The 22,408-nt window shown below is 46.6% G+C and overlaps 1 protein-coding gene across 1 annotated transcript; it reads left to right on the top strand.

Moving 5' to 3' along the window:
* Nucleotides 1-14,121: 14,121 nt before the first annotated feature.
* On the top strand, nucleotides 14,122-14,971 carry LOC142852177 (small ribosomal subunit protein eS4, X isoform-like). Its single transcript, XM_075976682.1, has one exon. It carries the CDS (start codon nucleotides 14,143-14,145, stop codon nucleotides 14,944-14,946), a length of 804 nt encoding a protein of 267 aa, XP_075832797.1. The 5' UTR covers nucleotides 14,122-14,142; the 3' UTR covers nucleotides 14,947-14,971.
* Nucleotides 14,972-22,408: the final 7,437 nt, after the last annotated feature.

Below are 22,408 nucleotides of genomic sequence, written 5' to 3'. Positions count from 1 at the left end.
GGTTTATTTCTTTACCTTAACTTTTGTTAAGTTACCTGTAAAAGATAAGGGATTTGATTTGGTTGTGCACTTGGAGCATACCCTTGTTACTTCCCCTGGCATTTCCCTGTGGTTATAAATCCCCTGACCACGTAGAGACTCTTCTCCTGGCCACCATGCCACTCACTAAACAGAACACGCTCTGGAAAGTCTTGAGGGACGACAGTTTCCTCGTGGCCTCGCAGTGTCACAGACAGGCCATCATCCTTTTGGTGCCCATAACTACGAGTTTAAGGGAAAGGAGCTGAGTGTCCTGAGGGTGGAGAGGAAGAGGGCTGCAGTAGTTGGAGTCATCACAGAGTTTGAGGGTCTGAGTGAAAAGGACTTTGAAGAAACCTGTGTGTTCACTGTCTAGTCCATAGCCCTGTCTCTAACCCAGGCTAGCCCAAAGCTGGCTGAGTCCATTCTTGTTGTTACTGCTGCTGTTATTAAAGTCCAAATGTCCTCAAGGTTGTGAGAGAGAGGTTTCACAGCATCTTAATTCTCTGGATTTCCGGTCTCTAACTGGGGGTGCTGTTCAGGACATTGTAATGCCCCGTGGTGGTGGAACCCAGCAGGGGGAATTGAGTCATTAGAGGCAACAGGACATGACAAAGCCATGTAAGCAGCTGCTTCAGACCCATCTTCTCAAGTCCCCAGACATGGATTCCCTGTCCTCTGAGAGTCTGAGACATAGCACAACCCATGGAACAAATGTTGCTGTTTCTCAGGGAATTGGTCATGACAGTAAGAAAACCAATGCAGTTTTAGGAGACAGAAGGTGAAGGGTTTTTATTTCTTGGTTGTGAATAGCTGTGATTGGTTCATTTCCTCCTATGACCTCACTGGAGCCATTGTGAGGAGTTGCAGACTCTGCCCACATGAGGCCCTGGCTGGGGCTTCTCTGCAGAGAAGCTGTAGCTTGGTTGTTTGCAGAGTTGTTGAGCTCAGACTTTGATTAACATAAACCTTGATATTACTGATGTACGAAAACAGACGCTGTTCATTTGCTTTGACATTTGCTTCCCAGGTTGTTGGTTTTGATTTATGTCTCTGAGGTGGTTCTTGACTTAATTTGTGCTTTTCATTCAGTTTCTTCTGACTAGTCCCATATTTCTATTCTTAAACATGGTTCCTTGATAGTTTTAAATTTAATTTTTCTGGTTTTCAAAGTTTATTAGTATGGACAAGCTGTAAAAGCCATCTATTTCATCACCATGTGAATGTTTATCACATCTACCTGTGCCCTCTATTATCTCATAAATCCTTTGAAGCACTTAAATGTTCATCCACCCTGGTAACTATCTTCCACACTTGCTATGTTGCACCCCAATGCCCTGCAAAAAAGACCAAAAACTGTCATGTGTACCATGAGGTACAGTCCATTTCATTACAGCATCCCAGTGTCGGGGAAGGCTAGCATCCTTTAGATGACCATCTATATGAGTTTTAGATAAAGGAATGGAATATGCGAAATGTGGAGACAATGTCTGTAGTCGTCAGAATACTTAGAGAACTTTAGCATCCTAGTGCAAAGGGCGTTGGGACAGACCATGGGTTCATTCTCTAACTAATCCATACCCGTGTCCCTAACAAAGGTCAGCACAGAGTTGCTGAGTCTGTCCACCTTGTTACTATGGCACTTGTTACCTTGTTACCATGTTACCTGCTTACTATGTTCTTAAAGTCAAAGTGTCCTGCTAATGTTCAATAGGAATGGTCTCACACCTTCTCATATGTCTGAATGCCTTGTCTAGCAGGAGGTGCATTTTGGGGAAATCATAAAAGCTCAGGGGCTCAGGAGAAATTGAGTGACTGGATGCACCATGGACCTGCCAAAGGCATGCACCCAACTGCTTCAGACTTATCTTCCCAAGTCCCCAGCTCCTCATCTGCCATCCCTCCCTGTCCCCTGAGAGCCTGAGAGGAGGGTTACCCTTTGCTGTGTAAGCTATATCTTGTTGGGGATTTGCTCACAGCCTTGACAAAAGTTATGCAGTCCCTGGAGCAGGGTAGAGAATCATCTTTTGGGCTCTTTGCTGTTACTGGTCCATTCCTTACTATGACATCACAAAAAGCCTTTGTGAGAAGTTATTGAAATCTCTTCCTATAAGGACCCACAACTGACTGCAGTTTGTCTTGATGCTGCAGAGAAACTCTTGTTGGATAGAGAGCACCGGACTTCTACACTTGACCTGATAAACTGGAATCTCCTAATCTCTTGGACCTTGACATCGGGAGATTTCCTCTTTGTTGGCTGGATTTTGTGTTCAGTTGTTCTTTTTGATACATACACTCAATGCTTTTTGTTGAGGCACAGATTTCTGCTTATGTGTTCATTTTATTTAATTGTTCCATTTAAATTTTTTTGCCATGTTTTACTTTGGTTTCATTTTTCTTATTTTAAACCATATCTGTATGAAATAAAAAATCCTTTGTAACACTTCTATAGATGTAAACAGTGACCTGGGATCATTTTCATCTGTTCTGTGACATTACAGCTACCCCTTGTGTGTGCCCCAAAGTCCCCCATTTCAATTAAAGCCTGAGCTACTGATCCATAGCTCTAGTCACCATTTCTCTGGAACTGGGAGGGGGGAGGACATTGCAGTACGAAGCTCATGTCTATTTCTTCTTCAGAGAAAGACAAAAGTTGATGTTTTTGTGGCCAAGTGTGGACCTCTTCACTTGATCTCCTTACATGCTTGTTAGTTTCCCCATAGAATTGTCCTAGGATTCCCTGTTGAACTCTCTGTGAACAGGAAACATCCTAGCTGTCATGTATTGTTTGAACTTGTGTGAAGAAGCAAGGAATCTGATAACAGATGTACAAGTGGATATTCCTCAAGAACATAGGAGTATACTCAAGCCTGTGTGTGTGTGTGTCTTGTGGTTGTTGTTGTTGTGATGGGTTAAGCCTCAGGGTTATACTGGTTTTCAAGACTGTGTTTGCAATGATCGTTCCTAGTATCTTTTTGAAGCTTCCTGAGGAACACTGGTCTCCGCTATACAGAAAGACCCATCATGCACTCTGTTGGTCCTGGGATGTCCTTGCTAGCAGAAGTTGTGTTTCTCTTTCCATATCATCCCTAAATTGATCACACTGTATGTTTTGTAACATCCAGAATTGATCCTCATGCCCAGGGTGGAGTATCTAGAAGGCAGCAAGTGCTATGTAGGTTTAATAACATCTTATCAATGTGAGTGTCTCTTTTATGACTCAAGAAATCTCTTGCTTACAGGGTTACCAACTCTGTAGAGTCAGTTCACACCACACACACGCAGGGCTCCCTAGGTCCTACTTGTCCTTTCATACTTCATGTCTTGTCTCACATTTCAAGAATTTGAATCTTCTCTCTGGGTGACGCAGGTCAAGGGTTTGTCAGACTTCATCCTTTCAAATCACCAGATCTTGGTTTCTTTGGTCTTTGATTCAAACACTAAGGAACCACTTATTTCATCTCTAATATTTCTTATGCTTTCTCATAACTGCTTTGGGGTTTGGGTTGGTATTTATTTTCTTTTTAACCTCTGACCCCAATATGTATCATAAGGAGGTTAGAGATAGCTAATTTTTTTTGATGGTTTTCATGATGTAGACATTGAGAGCCACAAACTTCTTTTCTAGACCTGGTTTTGTCTTTTACGTTCTAGATTCGTGTGGTGGTCCCATCCCCCACCTGTCAGGGTGGGGGCCATGGAGGAGAAAACGGAAAACCTGTGGCATGAGAGCTGGCCAGGTTTTTCGGCCCCACAGATTCATTCTGAGGAGATGGAGAGTACTTCATCCTATGAAACTGTCCTTGACAGTGATTCTGAGGACTATTTCTCCTGCATAGAGGATTTAGATATGGAGGATGACAGCGGAGAGACTGAGATCGAGGAGAAGGGCAACATCACCATCCACTCAGGCCTCCATCTACTGTGTGCCCTGAGCACAATCCAAAGCACAGGCTTTGAATACACCATTGGTGCTCCCCTCAGCCAGACTACAGTCGCTGAGATCAGCACGGGCACTGGACCCAGCAGGGAGACTGAGTCCACCATAGGCCATGGCCCAGGCCACGACATAGAAATTGATAAAACCTATTGTGCTCCCGAGAGCCAGAATAAAGTTGCTGAGTTCAGCACGGGCACTGGCCCCAGCAGCGATACTGAGTCTACCATAGGCCATGGCCCAGGCCACGACATAGAAATTGATAAAACCTATCGTGCTCCCGAGAGCCAGAATACAGTCGCTCATGTCAGCACGGGCACTGGCCCCAGCAGGGAGAGTGAGTCCACCATAGGCCATGGCCCAGGCCCCGACATAGAAATTGATAAAACCCATTGTGCTCCTGAGAGCCAGAATAAAATCGCTGATGTCAGCAAGGGCACTGGCCCCAGCAGGGAGAGTGAGTCCACCATAGGCCATGGCCCAGGCCATGACATAGAAATTGATAAAACCTATTGTGGTTCCGAGAGCCAGAATACAATCGCTGATGTCAGCACGGGAACTGGCCCCAGCAGGGAGAGTGAGTCCACCATAGGCCATGGCCCAGGCCACGACATAGAAATTGATAAAACCTATTGTGCTCCCGAGAGCCAGAATACAGTCGCTGATGTCAGCACGGGCACTGGCCCCAGCAGGGAGAGTGAGTCCACCATAGGCCATGGCCCAGGCCACGACATAGAAATTGATAAAACCTATTGTGCTCCTGAGAGCCAGAATATAGTCGCTGATGTCTGCACGGACACTGGCCACAACAGGGATACTGAGTCTACCATATGCCATGGCCCAGGCCACGACATAGAAATTGATAAAACCTATTGTGCTCCCGAGAGCCAGAATAAAATCGCTGATGTCAGCACGGGCACTGGCGCCAGCAGGGAGCGTGAGTCCACCATAGGCCATGGCCCAGGCCACGACATAGAAATTGATAAAACCTATTGTGCTCCCGAGAGCCAGAATACAGTCGCTCATGTCAGCACGGGCACTGGCCCCAGCAGGGAGAGTGAGTCCACCATAGGCCATGGCCCAGGCCACGACATAGAAATTGATAAAACCTATTGTGCTCCCGAGAGCCAGCACACAGTCCCTCATGTCAGCACGGGCACTGGCCCCAGCAGGGAGAGTGAGTCCACCATAGGCCATGGCCCAGGCCACGACATAGAAATTGATAAAACCTATTGTGCTCCCGAGAGCCAGAATAAAGTCGTTGATGTCTGCACGGACACTGGCCCCAGCAGGGATACTGAGTATACCATAGGCCATGGCCCAGGCCACGACATAGAAATTGATAAAACCTATTGTGCTCCCGAGAGCCAGAATAAAATCGCTGATGTCAGCACGGGCACTGGCCCCAGCAGGGAGAGTGAGTCCACCATAAGCCATGGCCCAGGCCACGACATAGAAATTGATAAAACCTATTGTGCTCCCGAGAGCCAGAATAAAATCGCTGATGTCAGCACGGACACTGGCCCCAGCAGGGAGAGTGAGTCCACCATAGGCCATGGCCCAGGCCACGACATAGAAACTGATGAACCCTCTTGTGCTCCCGAGAGCCAGAATACAGTCGCTCATGTCAGCACGGGCACTGGCCCCAGCAGGGAGAGTGAGTCCACCATAGGCCATGGCCCAGGCCACGACATAGAAATTGATAAAACCTATTGTGCTCCCGAGAGCCAGAATACAGTCGCTCATGTCAGCACGGGCACTGGCCCCAGCAGGGAGAGTGAGTCCACCATAGGCCATGGCCCAGGCCACGACATAGAAATTGATGAACCCTCTTGTGCTCCCGAGATCCAGAATACAGTCGCTCATGTCAGCACGGGCACTGGCCCCAGCAGGGAGAGTGAGTCCACCATAGGCCATGGCCCAGGCCATGACATAGAAATTGATAAAACCTATTGTGCTCCCGAGAGCCAGAACACAGTCCCTCATGTCAGCACGGGCACTGGCGCCAGCAGGGAGAGTGAGTCCACCATAGGCCATGGCCCAGGCCATGACATAGAAATTGATAAAACCTATTGTGCTCCCGAGAGCCAGAATACAATCGCTGTTGTCAGCACGGGCACTGGCCCCAGCAGGGAGAGTGAGTCCACCATAGGCCATGGCCCAGGCCACGACATAGAAATTGATAAAACCTATTGTGCTCCCGAGAGCCAGAACACAGTCCCTCATGTCAGCACGGGCACTGGCCCCAGCAGGGAGAGTGAGTCCACCATAGGCCATGGCCCAGGCCACGACATAGAAATTGATAAAACCTATCATGCTCCCGAGAGCCAGAATAAAGTCGCTGATGTCTGCACGGGCACTGGCCCCAGCAGGGATACTGAGTATACCATAGGCCATGGCCCAGGCCACGACATCGAAATTGATAAAACCTATTGTGCTCCCGAGAGCCAGAATAAAGTCGCTAATATCTGCACGGATACTGGCCACAACAGGGATACTGAGTCTACCATATGCCATGGCCCAGGCCACGACATAGAAATTGATAAAACCTATCATGCTCCCGAGAGCCAGAATACAATCGCTGATGTCAGCACGGACACTGGCCCCAGCAGGGAGAGTGAGTCCACCATAGGCCATGGCCCAGGCCACGACATAGAAACTGATGAACCCTCTTGTGCTCCCGAGAGCCAGAATACAGTCGATGATGTCAGCACGGGCACTGGCCCCAGCAGGGAGAGTGAGTCCACCATAGACCATGGCCCAGGCCACGACATAGAAATTGATAAAACCTATTGTGCACCCGAGAGCCAGAATAAAGTCGCTGATGTCTGCACGGACACTGGCCCCAGCAGGGATACTGAGTATACCATAGGCCATGGCCCAGGCCACGACATAGAAATTGATAAAACCTATAGTGCTCCCGAGAGCCAGAATAAAATCGCTGATGTCAGCACGGGCACTGGCCCCAGCAGGGAGAGTGAGTCCACCATAGGCCATGGCCCAGGCCATGACATAGAAATTGATAAAACCTATTGTGCTCCCGAGAGCCAGAATAAAATCGCTGATGTCAGCACGGGCACTGGCCCCAGCAGGGAGAGTGAGTCCACCATAGGCCATGGCCCAGGCCATGACATAGAAATTGATAAAACCTATTGTGCTCCCGAGAGCCAGAATACAATCGCTGATGTCAGCACGGGAACTGGCCCCAGCAGGGAGAGTGAGACCACCATAGGCCATGGCCCAGGCCACGACATAGAAATTGATAAAACCTATTGTGCTCCCGAGAGCCAGAATATAGTCGCTGATGTCTGCACGGACACTGGCCACAACAGGGATACTGAGTCTACCATATGCCATGGCCCAGGCCACGACATAGAAATTGATAAAACCTATTGTGCTCCCGAGAGCCAGAATACAGTCGCTCATGTCAGCACGGGCACTGGCCCCAGCAGGGAGAGTGAGTCCACCATAGGCCATGGCCCAGGCCATGACATAGAAATTGATAAAACCTATTGTGCTCCCGAGAGCCAGAATACAATCGCTGATGTCAGCACGGGCACTGGCCCCAGCAGGGAGAGTGAGTCCACCATAGGCCATGGCCCAGGCCACGACATAAAAATTGATAAAACCTATTGTGCTCCCGAGAGCCAGAACACAGTCCCTCATGTCAGCACGGGCACTGGCCCCAGCAGGGAGAGTGAGTCCAGCATAGGCCATGGCCCAGGCCACGACATAGAAACTGATGAACCCTCTTGTGCTCCCGAGAGCCAGAATACAGTCGCTCATGTCAGCTTGGGCACTGGCCCCAGCAGGGATACTGAGTCTACCATATGCCATGGCCCAGGCCACGACATAGATATTGATAAAACCTATCATGCTCCCGAGAGCCAGAATACAATCGCTGATGTCAGCACGGACACTGGCCCCAGCAGGGAGAGTGAGTCCACCATAGGCCATGGCCCAGGCCACGACATAGAAACTGATGAACCCTCTTGTGCTCCCGAGAGCCAGAATAAAGTCGCTGATGTCTGCACGGACACTGGCCCCAGCAGGGATACTGAGTATACCATAGGCCATGGCCCAGGCCACGACATAGAAATTGATAAAACCTATTGTGCTCCCGAGAGCCAGAATAAAATCGCTGATGTCAGCACGGGCACTGGCCCCAGCAGGGAGAGTGAGTCCACCATAGGCCATGGCCCAGGCCACGACATAGAAATTGATAAAAACTATTGTGCTCCCGAGAGCCAGAATACAATCGCTGATGTCAGCACGGGCACTGGCCCCAGCAGGGAGAGTGAGTCCACCATAGGCCATGGCCCAGGCCACGACATAGAAATTGATAAAACCTATTGTGCTCCCGAGAGCCAGAACACAGTCCCTCATGTCAGCACGGGCACTGGCCCCAGCAGGGAGAGTGAGTCCACCATAGGCCATGGCCCAGGCCACGACATAGAAACTGATGAACCCTCTTGTGCTCCCGAGAGCCAGAATACAGTCGCTCATGTCAGCACGGGCACTGGCCCCAGCAGGGATACTGAGTATACCATAGGCCATGGCCCAGGCCACGACATAGAAATTGATAAAACCTATTGTGCTCCCGAGAGCCAGAATAAAGTCGCTGATATCTGCACGGACACTGGCCACAACAGGGATACTGAGTCTACCATATGCCATGGCCCAGGCCACGACATAGAAATTGATAAAACCTATCATGCTCCCGAGAGCCAGAATACAATCGCTGATGTCAGCACGGACACTGCCCCCAGCAGGGAGAGTGAGTCCACCATAGGCCATGGCCCAGGCCACGACATAGAAACTGATGAACCCTCTTGTGCTCCCGAGAGCCAGAATACAGTCGCTCATATCAGCACGGGCACTGGACCCAGCAGGGAGAGTGAGTCCACCATAGGCCATGGCCCAGGCCACGACATAGAAATTGATAAAACCTATTGTCCTCCTGAGAGCCAGAATACAATCGCTGATGTCAGCACGGGTACTGGCCCCAGCAGCGATACTGAGTCTATCATAGGCCATGGCCCAGGCCACGGCATAGAAATTGATAAAACCTATTGTGCTCCCGAGAGCCAGAATAAAATCGCTGATGTTAGCACGGGCACTGGCGCCAGCAGGGAGAGTGAGTCCACCATAGGCCATGGCCCAGGCCACGACATAGAAATTGATAAAACCTATTGTGCTCCCGAGAGCCAGAATACAGTCGCTCATGTCAGCACGGACACTGGCCCCAACAGGGAGAGTGAGTCCACCATAGGCCATGGCCCAGGCCACGACATAGAAATTGATGAACCCTCTTGTGCTCCCGAGAGCCAGAATATAGTCGCTGATGTCTGCACGGGCACTGGCCCCAGCAGCGAGAGTGAGGGCACCATCGGTGATGGCCCAAGCCAGGACACAGAATGTGATGTAATCTTTGGTGGTCCTGTGCCTCCTTGTCTGTACCCTGAAGTCATCATTATCCCTGGCCCCCCCTGGGAGAGTGAGGAGTCCCTGAACGTTCTCCCGAGCTGGAGGGAAGAATGCGAAGAATCCGAGGGCGTTCTGCCCTGCCCAAATGAAGACAACTTGCATACTGCGAATAACCAGAACCCTGACAGGAGGAAGAAGAGATGGCGCCTTAAAGGGCTGCGGAGGCAAATACATCGTCTCTGCTCTTGTTTCTTCTGTTGCCTCCTCCCCCCAATGGAAGAAGCCCCAACCCCCAGGTGAGGGACAGGGAGAGGTGGGAAATGGAGTCCCAGTGAGACCAGGTAGACAAGCCCAGTGACTTTTTATGTATTTCATATTTGATTTTGCCATGGATACGCGGCACCATTTAGAGGACACGAACCCTAATGTCTGTAACCCTAGAAGGGGCTTTCCCATTCTGCCCGTTTATATGGATTCTGGGAAAGTTGAGCCTGAAGCAGACAAGCAGAGGATGCAACCAGGGGCATTGGAGGAAAGGAGAGGGGTTTGGGCTTGGGGAAGGGAGATCAGGTTAGGCAAGAGGAATCACGTAGAGCGCTGTGGGACAACAGGCTAGCCCAGTGGTGAGTCCTGCCTATGTCAGAGTCACTAACAGAGTCCTTTGCTTGTGTCTCCTTTCAAGGTCTGAAGAACAGGCCTGGGGCCATGGTTATTAAACCATGGGTCTCGTTCGGCCTGGTGTGGCCTACCAGCCACAAGAGGGGGCCAGGCCAGAACATTTTAGAGCTATGTACCTGAAGTCATCACGCCCTGTGACACGCTGTGACACATGAGGACAAGCTCTGTACCCCTCCTCTCCCTGCAGTGGGAGCTATTAGCTCCCGCAAGGTAAGCTGATACTTGTCCCAGCACTATGGCTGGACAGAAAAGTCGGACACACGGCCACCCCATTTTAAAGAAGCCTTCCGACTTCTGCAATCCACGTTATGCAACTTCATGTTCCACACAACATGGGGTCTTCACCAAGTCGTCCCCTAATTTTTGAAGATCCTTATCGATGACCAGCTGTAAAGAAGTCCACGTACAGGGCAGAGGGGAGGAGAGGGGTGTGTGGAACAAGGCAAGAGAGAAGAAAATCAGTAAGACACTAGGGAAGGAGAGGAGTCTGCCCATAGGAAATTCCAGTTCCAGCCAGGCAGCTGAGAAGAAAGAGATGAGCATGTAGGGCAGGGACAGGGGCCTTGGGCGGGCTGATCGGGAGAAACTCCCTGGAGAAGAGATATATAGGGTTCAGGGCATGGGTTCCTGGGAACAGAAGACCATGCCTCCCTAGGGGGTTCAAACCAACCCCTCCCCAGGATCCTCCTCCTCTTTCTGCTCTAACCAACCTCAGGCTGATCTGGAAGAATCTGCGTCCTTTTCTTCATAGCCTCCTGCCACCAGGGTCCACGCTGCCCTTCCCATGTTCCAGCAGTTCAGAAACTGTGGTAGTATTTTTATCCCAGTGAATGATTCTTTCACTTTGACTAAAATTACAGGACTTTTCTGGCTACTGTGAAAAGGTAACTAGGACTTGAGGGGGCTGTGGAACATCACCGCTGGACAAGGTGCTGGCATCCTTGGACGGCTTTGTGTCCAGTGGTGACATCCGGGGTCTAGATTGGGGGAACAGTCACTGTCATGGAGCTACAAGGTGTCAGCCAGTGTTATTGTGTACATTCTTGCTGAGTGAGGTGTCTGCAGAATCCTCATGGTCACCATGCAGGTTGTGAACAGCTCTCTGTGTCAGCGAGAGCTTCCCAGCTGTCAGGGAATCCAGGGTTCTTGTCTGAGGGGATTATTTGGATCAGTGGTTCTCAATATTCCTAATGCTGCAACCTTTTAATATGGTTCCTCATGTTGTGGAGCCCCCCCCAAAAAAGAAACAGTTACCTTTGCTCCTGTTTCTGATCTTAGGTGAGCCTGTGAAAGGCTCATTCGATCCCCAAAGAGGTTGAGACCCACAGGTTGAGAAGCACTGAAGTGATGAATTAGTTTGAGTCCTCTGAGTGTCTCTGTATGAAAGATGAGTTTCTGAAGCCTGGTCTTGATGGAATCCACCAATGAATTGGGCTTTCTTATGACTGCTGAGAATGCTGGCATTGGTCTTTCTGAATATGGGTGTTGTGTCAGCTTAGCAAATAGCAGTCTACTCCCTCGGCCACCGCTGAGCACAGCTTGCACACACAAGTCTCTGTGGCAGCCTACAGTGCCGAACTCTACTGGTATTGATGGCGCAATGGGTCAGCAGGTCATCCTGAGGAGGGCTTGACACGTGTCTCCCTGTGTCATGAATCTTTTGCCAAATACCCTAGGGCCTTTGAGATAGGAACTTGGTGCAGACAGATACCTATTCTAGCATTCACTTACTGAATTTGCCCATTCTGCTGACAAAACACTGTGGCCAAGGCCACTTAAGTGAGAAAGCATGTTACTTAGGGGTCCACAGTTGCAGAGGGGGACAGCACATAAACATCCTGATGGGAATCTAGCAATAGGTAGACAGTCATGGCATTGGAGCTGGCGGTGATAGCTGACACTGATTCTCAAGCAACAGGGAGAGAGAGAGAGAGAGAGAGAGAGAGAGAGAGAGAGAGAGAGATTAGAGATAATATATATGGAGTAGAGGGAGAGAGAGATTAGAGAGAGGGATATATATATGTATATACACATAAACAGACATATATATATATACATATATATATGTATATATATATATATAGAAAGAAAGGGAGGGAGAAAGAGAGAGAGTTATTTGGAATGGGATTGGCTCTAGAATCCTTAAAGCTCTGTGACCCCCTACTGACACTTCCTCCTTCCAGGCCACACCTCCTGTTTCATATCCAAACATGTTCATCCATGGGGGCCATTCTCATTCAAACTAAGCCACATACTAACCAGGATGGGGAGAGGAAACTCTTGAGTAACATCGCCCTGAGCTCTGACTGCAGCTGTCCCCACCCTTCCGTTCTCCTTGCACTCTCAGAGAGCAGATGACACCACTGTCTCTCTTGAAACTTGCAAACCTGCACTTCCATTAAGATGTCTGGAAGACAGAAGAGACCCTTACACTCAGTTGTATCCACAACAAAGTTTCTTTTGTGGAACTCCTCACCTAGAGGAGCCCTTTTTGCCTCTCTGCACCCAATTGGATGTTTGTGACCACCTCACACGGTCAGAATGGGCTAGATAGCCTCAGAAAAAGAACAAATAACAGGCACACCCCTCAATCCTCATTGGAAGACACAACATACAAAACCATCAGTGGTCTGCCTTATGTGACAATGGAAGCCTGACCACAGTGGCAGCCCGTCAACTAACCCATGCCACAGCCTCTCTGCCAACTTGCTGAAAGAGGTGGGGCATTCTGTGTTACTGTCTTCCTGCCCCTGACTATCAGACACAGTAGTCAACGTGAACATAAGTCCTGGACCAGCGCAGGGCACCATGGAGTTTAGGGAGTGCCCTGCCAATCAGCTCCTTGTGTTGGGAAAGCCATCTAAGCAAGCAAAGGGCGATTTTCTCGGTTTTCTCATGAGACTTTGGAAAGCAGGGGGATTAGTAAACTCTGTGTGACTCTGACATCATGATCTGTCTCCTGTCATGGAGAAGCTGAATGGGAGGCAGGTGGGCAGGTGGCCAGAGAATTCAGGCTGAGCACCATGGACGGTTAGAATGAGATACACATATCTGGTCAGCTCTCCCCAAGCAAAGGCTGTCTAGCCAGGGCCAAGGTGAAAGAAATCTGTCCCTGACAGACAAGGTTACAGAATCCATTAGGGACACTATCCAGTAAAGCCAGGCCACTTCCTTTCAAAGACTTGAAGGCACCAGCCTCATGTGCCCTTCGGTCTTACCTCAGGAAAGCGTGGTCGCCTCTCTGCCCCTTTCAGACAGCAAATCCACACTGCTCATCTTCACACAAGTCGAGAAACCATGTGATTTGTTTTGTTTGTTTTTTTTGGCCAAACTTCCTGATCCCCAGGCTGCTCACCATGGCAGGAAATGGACAACTTTTGTTGTCCTTAGCTTGCAGGTACTCATGAACACATTCAGCCACAAGCTTTTCTTGCTTCCCATCCAGAGCTCCAACAGGGGATTGACCACCACACAGGGTCAATTATTCATTTGTTCTGTTGACAACACTTGGCTCCTGAGAGATATCATAAGATGAGAATGTAGCCATGAAATTGCTCTCCTAGTGACAGGAGTAACTCACTCCAAGTGCTCGGTCTTCAAACGTGAGGGCGTGAGCTCAGAACCAGCTGCCACATAAAAGCCTTGAAGGCCAGTGTGAGCATATCATCCTACCTCTATGGAGGTGGAAGAGAGAAGTCCCCTTTTCATCCTTGTACAGGTGGTCTAGAGTTACTGACAAGTCACAGGTTTAAGGAGAGTGTCTCAGGAAGCAAGGTAAGTGCTCCAGAAGACACATATGAACCCAGACACACACACACAAGTTGGGAGACATGAAGAAAAGGGAATAGAAAGAAACATGGGTGAAGGCTTCATCTTTCATAAATGATTGTTCTTATGTGCGGGATCTATTTCTCAACCTGCGTTAACTGTGATTTTGTCCACAGCATTCTAGTGAAAAGCCTTTTCCACGATGTCATGGTCATATGGAACCCACTGCTGTTTTTCATTTGATTTTGGCACATCAGGACTATGTTCTACTCTTAAAGAACATATGCCAGGCTCTTTCCATTCCCAGCGCAGCCATGGCTCCTGGTCCCAAGAAACATCTGAAGCGTGTAGCAGCTCCAAAGCATTGGATGCTGGATAAACTAACCGGCGTGTTTGCGCCTCGTCCACCCACTGGCCCTCACAAGCTGAGGGAATGTCTGCCTCTGATCATTTTCCTGAGGAACAGGCTTAAGTATGCCCTGACTGGCGATGAAGTGAAGAAGATCTGCATGCAGCGCTTCATTAAGATTGATGGCAAAGTCAGGACCGATATAACCTACCCTGATAGGTTTATAGATGTCATCAACATTGACAAGACTGGAGAGAACTTCCGTCTGATCTATGACACCAAGGGTCGCTTTGCCCTTCATCATATTACACCTGAGGAGGCCAAGTACAAGTTGTGCAAAGTGAGAAAGATCTTTGTGGGCACAAAAGGAATCCCACATCTGGTGACCCATGATGCTCGCACTATTCGCTACCCTGATCTCCTCATCAAGGTGAATGACACCATTCAGATTGATTTGGATATGGGTAAAATAACCGACTTCATCAAGTTTGACACTGGTAACCTGTGTATGGTGACTGGGGGTGCTAACTTGGGAAGAATTGGTGTGATCACCAACAGAGAGAGACATCCCGGCTCTTTTGATGTGGTCCATGTGAAAGATGCCAATGGCAACAGCTTTGCCACCCGGCTTTCCAACATTTTTGTTATTGGCAAGGGCAACAAACCATGGATTTCTCTTCCCCGAGGAAAAGGAATCCGCCTCACAGTTGCTGAAGAGAGAGACAAGAGGCTAGCGGCCACACAGAGCAGTGGGTGGACGGGTCTCTAAGAGACATGCTGGAGACGTATTTGTACTCTTGAGAGACATGCTGGAGACGTATTTGTACTCTTGTTAACAAGCCTTTCTAGGCAACGTGCTAGATTAAACAGCATGTATTTGTACTCTTGAGAGACATGCTGGAGACGTATTTGTACTCTTGAGAGACATGCTGGAGACGTATTTGTACTCTTGAGAGACACGCTGGAGACGTATTTGTACTCTTGAGAGACACGCTGGAGACGTATTTGTACTCTTGAGAGACATGCTGGAGACGTATTTGTACTCTTGTTAACAAGCCTTTCTAGGCAACGTGCTAGATTAAACAGCATGTATTTGTACTCTTGAGAGACATGCTGGAGACGTATTTGTACTCTTGAGAGACACGCTGGAGACGTATTTGTACTCTTGAGAGACACGCTGGAGACGTATTTGTACTCTTGAGAGACACGCTGGAGACGTATTTGTACTCTTGAGAGACACGCTGGAGACGTATTTGTACTCTTGAGAGACACGCTGGAGACGTATTTGTACTCTTGAGAGACACGCTGGAGACGTATTTGTACTCTTGAGAGACACGCTGGAGACGTATTTGTACTCTTGAGAGACACGCTGGAGACGTATTTGTACTCTTGAGAGACACGCTGGAGACGTATTTGTACTCTTGAGAGACACGCTGGAGACGTATTTGTACTCTTGAGAGACATGCTGGAGACGTATTTGTACTCTTGAGAGACATGCTGGAGACGTATTTGTACTCTTGAGAGACATGCTGGAGACGTATTTGTACTCTTGTTAACAAGCCTTTCTAGGCAACGTGCTAGATTAAACAGCATGTATTTGTACTCTTGAGAGACACGCTGGAGACGTATTTGTACTCTTGAGAGACACGCTGGAGACGTATTTGTACTCTTGAGAGACATGCTGGAGACATATTTGTACTCTTGAGAGACACGCTGGAGACGTATTTGTACTCTTGAGAGACATGCTGGAGACGTATTTGTACTCTTGCTAACAAGCCTTTCTAGGCAACGTGCTAGATTAAACAGCATGATGAAAACTAAAAAAAAAAAAAAAAAAGATATGCCAGGCCTGAAAGAGAAATTTCTGTTTATTATTTCATTATTCAATAAAGAAATTCCTGTTTTTTACCTTATTAAATGTTGACTTGATTTTTATCCTGACCCGTGGGGCAATATTATACAAGCCCTACATTGTATGGCAGCCAAACTTACAGGGCAGCTCATACCTGGCCACACGGAAGGTGGTCACATGACTTCCAGACAGGATGTCGCCATCCTAAAAAGATTAGGATATGCTAATATTGTTCTGATTCTTTCTTTGCCATTATGGAGATCGCCTGGAAAGTGTTAATCCAGGCTACCTGACAGAGCAACCATACTTGTAGCAACTCGTGTGTCAAGATACCTATGTCTTATTGGTAGCTGTTTCTGACACCCACAGACATGTCAAGTCTACAGCATGGCCACAGGGACACCCGATTCCGGTTTTTTTGTTTTGTTTTTATTGTGGTTGTTGTTGTAGTGGTGGTGGTTGTTGTTGTTTTGGGAGAGACAATATTTCTCTGTACCTTTAGAAACTTGCTCTGTAGAGCAGGCTGGCCTGCCTCTGCCTCACGAGTACTGCATTAAAGGCATGTGGCGCCACCACCACTCAGCAAACTGATGTTCTGATTGCATTGACATGAGCAGTCCAGGAAAAAGCTAGGAAGGCCTTCTGGGCTCAGGGTCACATGGTCACAGGGCTCTCATTTGTGGGAACAAAACAAACACTTTCTGTGATGGGCAAACAAAAAAGACATCAAGGGATGTAGAGCTGCCAACTACAGAGGAAAACATTTATAGGTCAATTAAACTAAAAGAGGCAGAGAACGTGCCTCAATTCAGATGCCCCTGCTCAGCTGTCCAGCCATCAGCATAGGTCTTGCCTTAGGAAATTCAGAGACACAAATGACATCAGAACAACTGGGGAAAACATGAAAACCAAAGCTAAGGAAGCACACTCAGGAGGCAGAGGCAGGAGGATCTCTGTGAGTTCAAGATCAGCCATGTTCACAAAGGGAGTTCCAGGACATCAAAGCTGTTACATAGAGAAATCTTTTCTTGAAGAATCAGAACTCCCCCCTGCCCCCCGAAAAAGCAAAGGAAGCTTGAGTCTGTACACAGCTTGGTAGGCAAGCATGAGGCCTGACTTCCATGTCCCTCCGTGACAAACAGGAATGATGACATGTGCTTGGAATCCCACCACCGGCAAGGCAGCCATCTGCTGATTACTGGGTCTCACTGTCAAGTGACCCTGTATCAAAAAAACAAAACAAAACAAAAAAACCAGTGACTGTGTCTGAGGAACAAACACTGAGGCTCCCCTGTGGCTTCCACATGCACATACCCCAAATGAATGTATGTGTACACACAGACACAAGTGCATGCGTATATGTGTAAGAAGAAACACAGATACACACACATGGGGGGGGGGAGGAGAGAGAGGAGTGAGAATAATAGATCAATTAAACTTTTGTGGACTGATTGGTGTGTCTCAAAGTATTTTGATTTTTGATTCTTTGAGACAGGGCTAGCGGCTCATTCTGCAGTTCAGTGAAGGCCCTATGTATCTCTAATGGTGACCTCAAACATCTGCTTGTTCTGCTCTACTGCCAAGTGTAGACATTACAGGTATTGGCCTCCCTCTTCATCTGTCCAGTGCTACAAATCTGTACCAGATACTGAAGCGTGCTGGAGCAACGTCTGTGACTAAGGTGATCCTGAAACCATTTTACAAATTTTATGGAGGGTTTGTAAACAGAGGTCTCTCTGGACTGAACCATCCAGCAGCGGCTTTGAAATAAATCCTCATTATATTGTTATATTGAGTACAGAATTTTGGCCTATAGTTCAGGCTTATTACTAAATATCTCTTACTTTTTTTTTTGTTTTTTTGAGACAGGGTTTCTCTGTGGTTTTGGAGCCTGTCCTGGAACTAGCTCTTGTAGACCAGGCTGGTCTCGAACTCACAGAGATCCGCCTGCCTCTGCCTCCCGAGTGCTGGGATTAAAGGTGTGCGCCACAACCACCTGGCTCTCTCTTACATTTAAATTAATCTGTTTCTATTAATCTATGTATTGCCATGTGGCTGTGGCTTTACCAGTTCCCTGTTGTCTTGTTTCTCAGGCAGCTGGCTCCTGTCTTTGGACTCTGCCCTTTTTTCTCCCTGTACCTCTGTTTGGCTTTCCCAAATCTGTACCCTTATTCCGCCTTGCTGTAGGCCAAATCAGCTTTATTACCAACCAATGAAAAGAATACATATTCACAGTGTACAGAAGGGTTATTCCATGGAAAGACCTGGCGTCAGGAAGTGGAAGAAGAAGGATCTCTGGACTCAGAATTAGTGTGGATTCTCTGAACTCATGTTGTATAGCTTGGGTCCCTCTTAGCAGATATTCACACCGAGAAAGGTGTCAGAAACTAAAGAACTGGTATCACAGGATGAGAAGTGCCAGTGGATACCATAGTCACTTCCCAAAGCTCAGAGAGACTAGGGACAGAGCCCCTGAAAGCCTCAGAAGAGACAGTCCCTGGTAGAAATGAGAAGGCTAGGAGATGGGCTGACTCTACACAGCCAAACCTCTAGGACCTGATGACAGTTCTGACCAACAGGCAGAAAACTTCTTAGTGTTCTTCATCTTGGGTCACCATCTTTTGTCAGGGCACAGGCAAAAGTCACATCAACACAGATGAACAGACACCACATAACCTTTGTCCTGGGGAATGGGATATTGGCTTTCACATTCTGAGGAACATCTGGCTCGTGAGAGCCACACAGAGTGACACTCATGGTGAACATGGGGACTAAGGAACCAGAACTAGGGATTGTGTTGGGGGGATTCCTTGGTTGGCAGAGTACTTGTCAGACAACAGTGGGGACCTACATTTGTGTCCCAGCACCCACATATAATGTCAGTGGCACTAGCACACAGTGGTAATCCTTACTCTTGAGAGTACCCAAACCACACAAAGACACAACTAAGAAAGATAATTACAGACCAATCTTCCTCGTGAACATTAATTCAAAAATAATCAAGTACTGGTAAACCAAATCCAAGAACACATCAGAAAAATCATCCACCATGACCAAGTCGGCTTCATCCCATAGATGCAGGCAGGGATGGTTCAACATACAAAAATGTGTCAATGTAATCCACCATGAAAACAAACTGAAAGAAAAAAACCACATGATTATCTCATTAGATGCTGAAAAAGCCTCCAACAAAATGCAACATCCCTTCATGATAAAGGTCTTGGAGAGAGCAGAGATACAAGGAACATACCTAAACATAATAAAGGCAATAATACAGCAAGCCAACACTCAACCTCAAACTAAATGGAGAGAAACTCCCAGTGATTCCACTGAAATCAGGAACAAGACAAGGTTGTCTACTCTCTCCATATCTATTCAATATAGTTCTTGAGGTCCTAGCTATAGCAATAAGACAACAAAAAGAGACCAAGGGGATACAAATCAAAAAAGAAGAAGTCAAACTCTCACTATATGTTGATGATATGATAGTTTACATAAGCAGCCCCAAAAATTCTACCAAGGAACTTCTAAAACTCATAAACACTTCACTAATGTAACAGGATTACAACTCAAAAAATCCGTAGCCCTCCTGTACATAGATGTTAAATGGGCTGAGAAAGAAATCAGAGAAACATCACCCTTCACAATAGCCACAAATAACAAAATACCTTGGAGTAATTCTAAGCAAACAAGTGGAAGACCTGTAGGACAGGAACTTTAAATCTTTGAAGAAAGCAATTGAAGACACCAGAAAGTGGAAAGATCTCCCATGCTCTTGGGTAGGTAGAATTAACATAGTAAAAAAGGCAATCTTTCCAAAATCAAATGCAATGCCCACCAAAATCCCAGCAAAATTCTTCACAGACCTTGAAAGAACAATACTCAATTTCATATGGAAAAGCAGAAAACCCAGGATAGTAAAAACAATCCTGTACAATAACGAAGCTTCTAGACGCATCACAATCCCTGACTTCAAACTCTACTACATATCTATAGTACTGAAAACAGCCTGCTACTAGCATAAAAACAGACAAGAGGACCAATGGAACCGAATTGAAGACCTAGATATCAATCCACACACCTATGAACACCTGATTTTCGAAAAAGAAGCAAAAAATATCAAATGGAAAAAGGAAAGTATATTCAACAAATGGTGTTGGCATAATTGAATATCAACATGTAGAAGAATGCAAATAGATCCATAGCTATCACTATGCACAAAACTCAATTCCAAATGCATCAAAGACCTCAACATAAAACAAAGCACACTGACCCTCATAGAAAAGAAAGTGGGAAGTACACTTGAACGCAATGGCTCAAGAGATCACTTTCTAAATACAACCCCAGTAGCACAGACACTCAGCGAAACAATAAGTGGAACCTCCGGAAACTGAGAAACTTCTGTAAAGCAAAGGACACAGTCAACAAGACAAAATAGCAGCCTACTGAATAGGAAAAGATCTTCACTAACCCCACATCAGACAGAGGGTTGATCTCCAAAATATACAAAGAACTCAAGAAATTGGTCATCAAAAGAACAAATAATCCAATAAAAAAATGGAGTACAGACCTAGACAAAGAACTCTCAACAGAGAAATAAAATGACTGAAAGACACTTAAGGAAATGGCCAACATCCTTAGCCATCAGAGAAATGCAAATCAAAACAACTCTGAGATTACAATTTACATCCGTAAGAATGGCCAGGATCAAAACCACTGAGAACTTATGCTGGAGAGGATGTGGGGTAAAGGGAACACTCCTTCATTGCTGGTGGGAGTGCAAACTGGTAAAGTCTCTTTGAATATCAGTATGGCCATTTCTCAGAAAATCAGGAAATAATCTACATCAAGACCCAGCAATACCACTTTTGGGTATATACCCAAAGGATGCTCAATCATACCACAAGGACATGTGCTCAACATGTTCAGAGCAGCACTGTTTGTCATAGCCAGAAACTGAAAACAACCTAAATAGCTCTTGACTGAAGAATGGATAAGGAAAATGTGGTACATTTATGTAATGGAGCACTACACAGCAGAAAAAATCATGACATCTCTAAATTTGCAGGCAAATTGATGGAGCTAGAAAACATCATACTGAGTGAGGTAACCCAGACCCAGAAAGAGAAATATCATATGTACTCACTCATAAATGGCTTTTAGACATAAAGCAAAGAAAATCAGCCTACAATTCACAATCTTGGAGAACCTAGACAACCTTGAAGACCCTAAGAGAGACATACATGGATCTAATCTACATGGGAAGTAAAAAAGACAAGATCTCCTAAGTAAATTGGGAGCATGGGGACCATGGGAGAGGGTAGAAGGGAAGGGGAAAGGAAGGGGAGCAGAGAAAAATATATCGCTCAATAAAAACAATTTAAAAAAAGAAAAAAGAAAAGGCAGACAGGTTTGCCTTGCTAACAGGCTTCACAGTAAAGCCTAAACAGGCTGCAGGTGCAGCTTTCCATTAAAGAAACATACTCTGCACTGACTGTTCCCATAATAACTATTCGTGTCTCTGCTAAATGATTAGAGGGAAAGAGTGTGTTCTAAGATATGGGAAGGTCTGAAGACATGAAAACTTAACTTAAAACTTGTAACTTCAAATTGGAGCTGTTCTGGGAAACAGCACATAGTTCACCATCATCTTAATGAAGTGCAGCCAGGTGGGAAGTCACTGTGTTGACTAGGGATGGAAGAGAGGAATGTCATGGAACTTTACCAGCATTTTGACCACCTAGGAGGAGCGAGCCTACCTAGGAGGTAACAATAGATTTCCAGGATTTTTTGGATTAGAATGGATTTTTGTATAATTTCTGTCTGTCCTGGAAACATGGTTTATGAAGAGAAAGGGTAATCCACTTGGTATTGGTTTTAGAGACAATGAACTGTTTACACTGTTGAAAATTGGTTTTGCCTTCTACAAATTGTGGTTGTGCCTTGTTATCATTCTTGTAATAAAAAGGTACTTTAGTTGCATATTAGCAGAACACACAGTTGAGAGATCTTAAACTTCTTAACAAGAAATTTTTAAGTTTTACAGAAAGTTTAAATAACTGGATATTTTTAAGAAACAGTTTCTCAATTGTTTTTATTGAGCTATATATTTTTCTCCACTCCTCTCCTGCCTCTCTCCTCCCCTTCTACCCTCTCCCATGGTCCCCCCCAAAAAACAGTTTTTTAAAAGCTTAAATTTTTAAAGCTATAGGACATTTTAAAATTTTTAAGATCTTTTATTATGATACCTTTGCTAATATATGATCTTAATAAATAGATAAATAAAAACTAAAACTTAGGACCACAGCTAAACCCAGAGACTGTGTTCCTAGCTTATGATGCAGTAAGATGTTGACCTATGCAGTCTGGCAAACGGTCT

The sequence above is a fragment of the Microtus pennsylvanicus genome, chromosome 6 (assembly GCF_037038515.1).
Source record: "Microtus pennsylvanicus isolate mMicPen1 chromosome 6, mMicPen1.hap1, whole genome shotgun sequence".
NCBI classification, from domain to species: domain Eukaryota; kingdom Metazoa; phylum Chordata; class Mammalia; order Rodentia; family Cricetidae; genus Microtus; species Microtus pennsylvanicus.
This window is presented reverse-complemented; position numbering and strand designations above follow the sequence as displayed.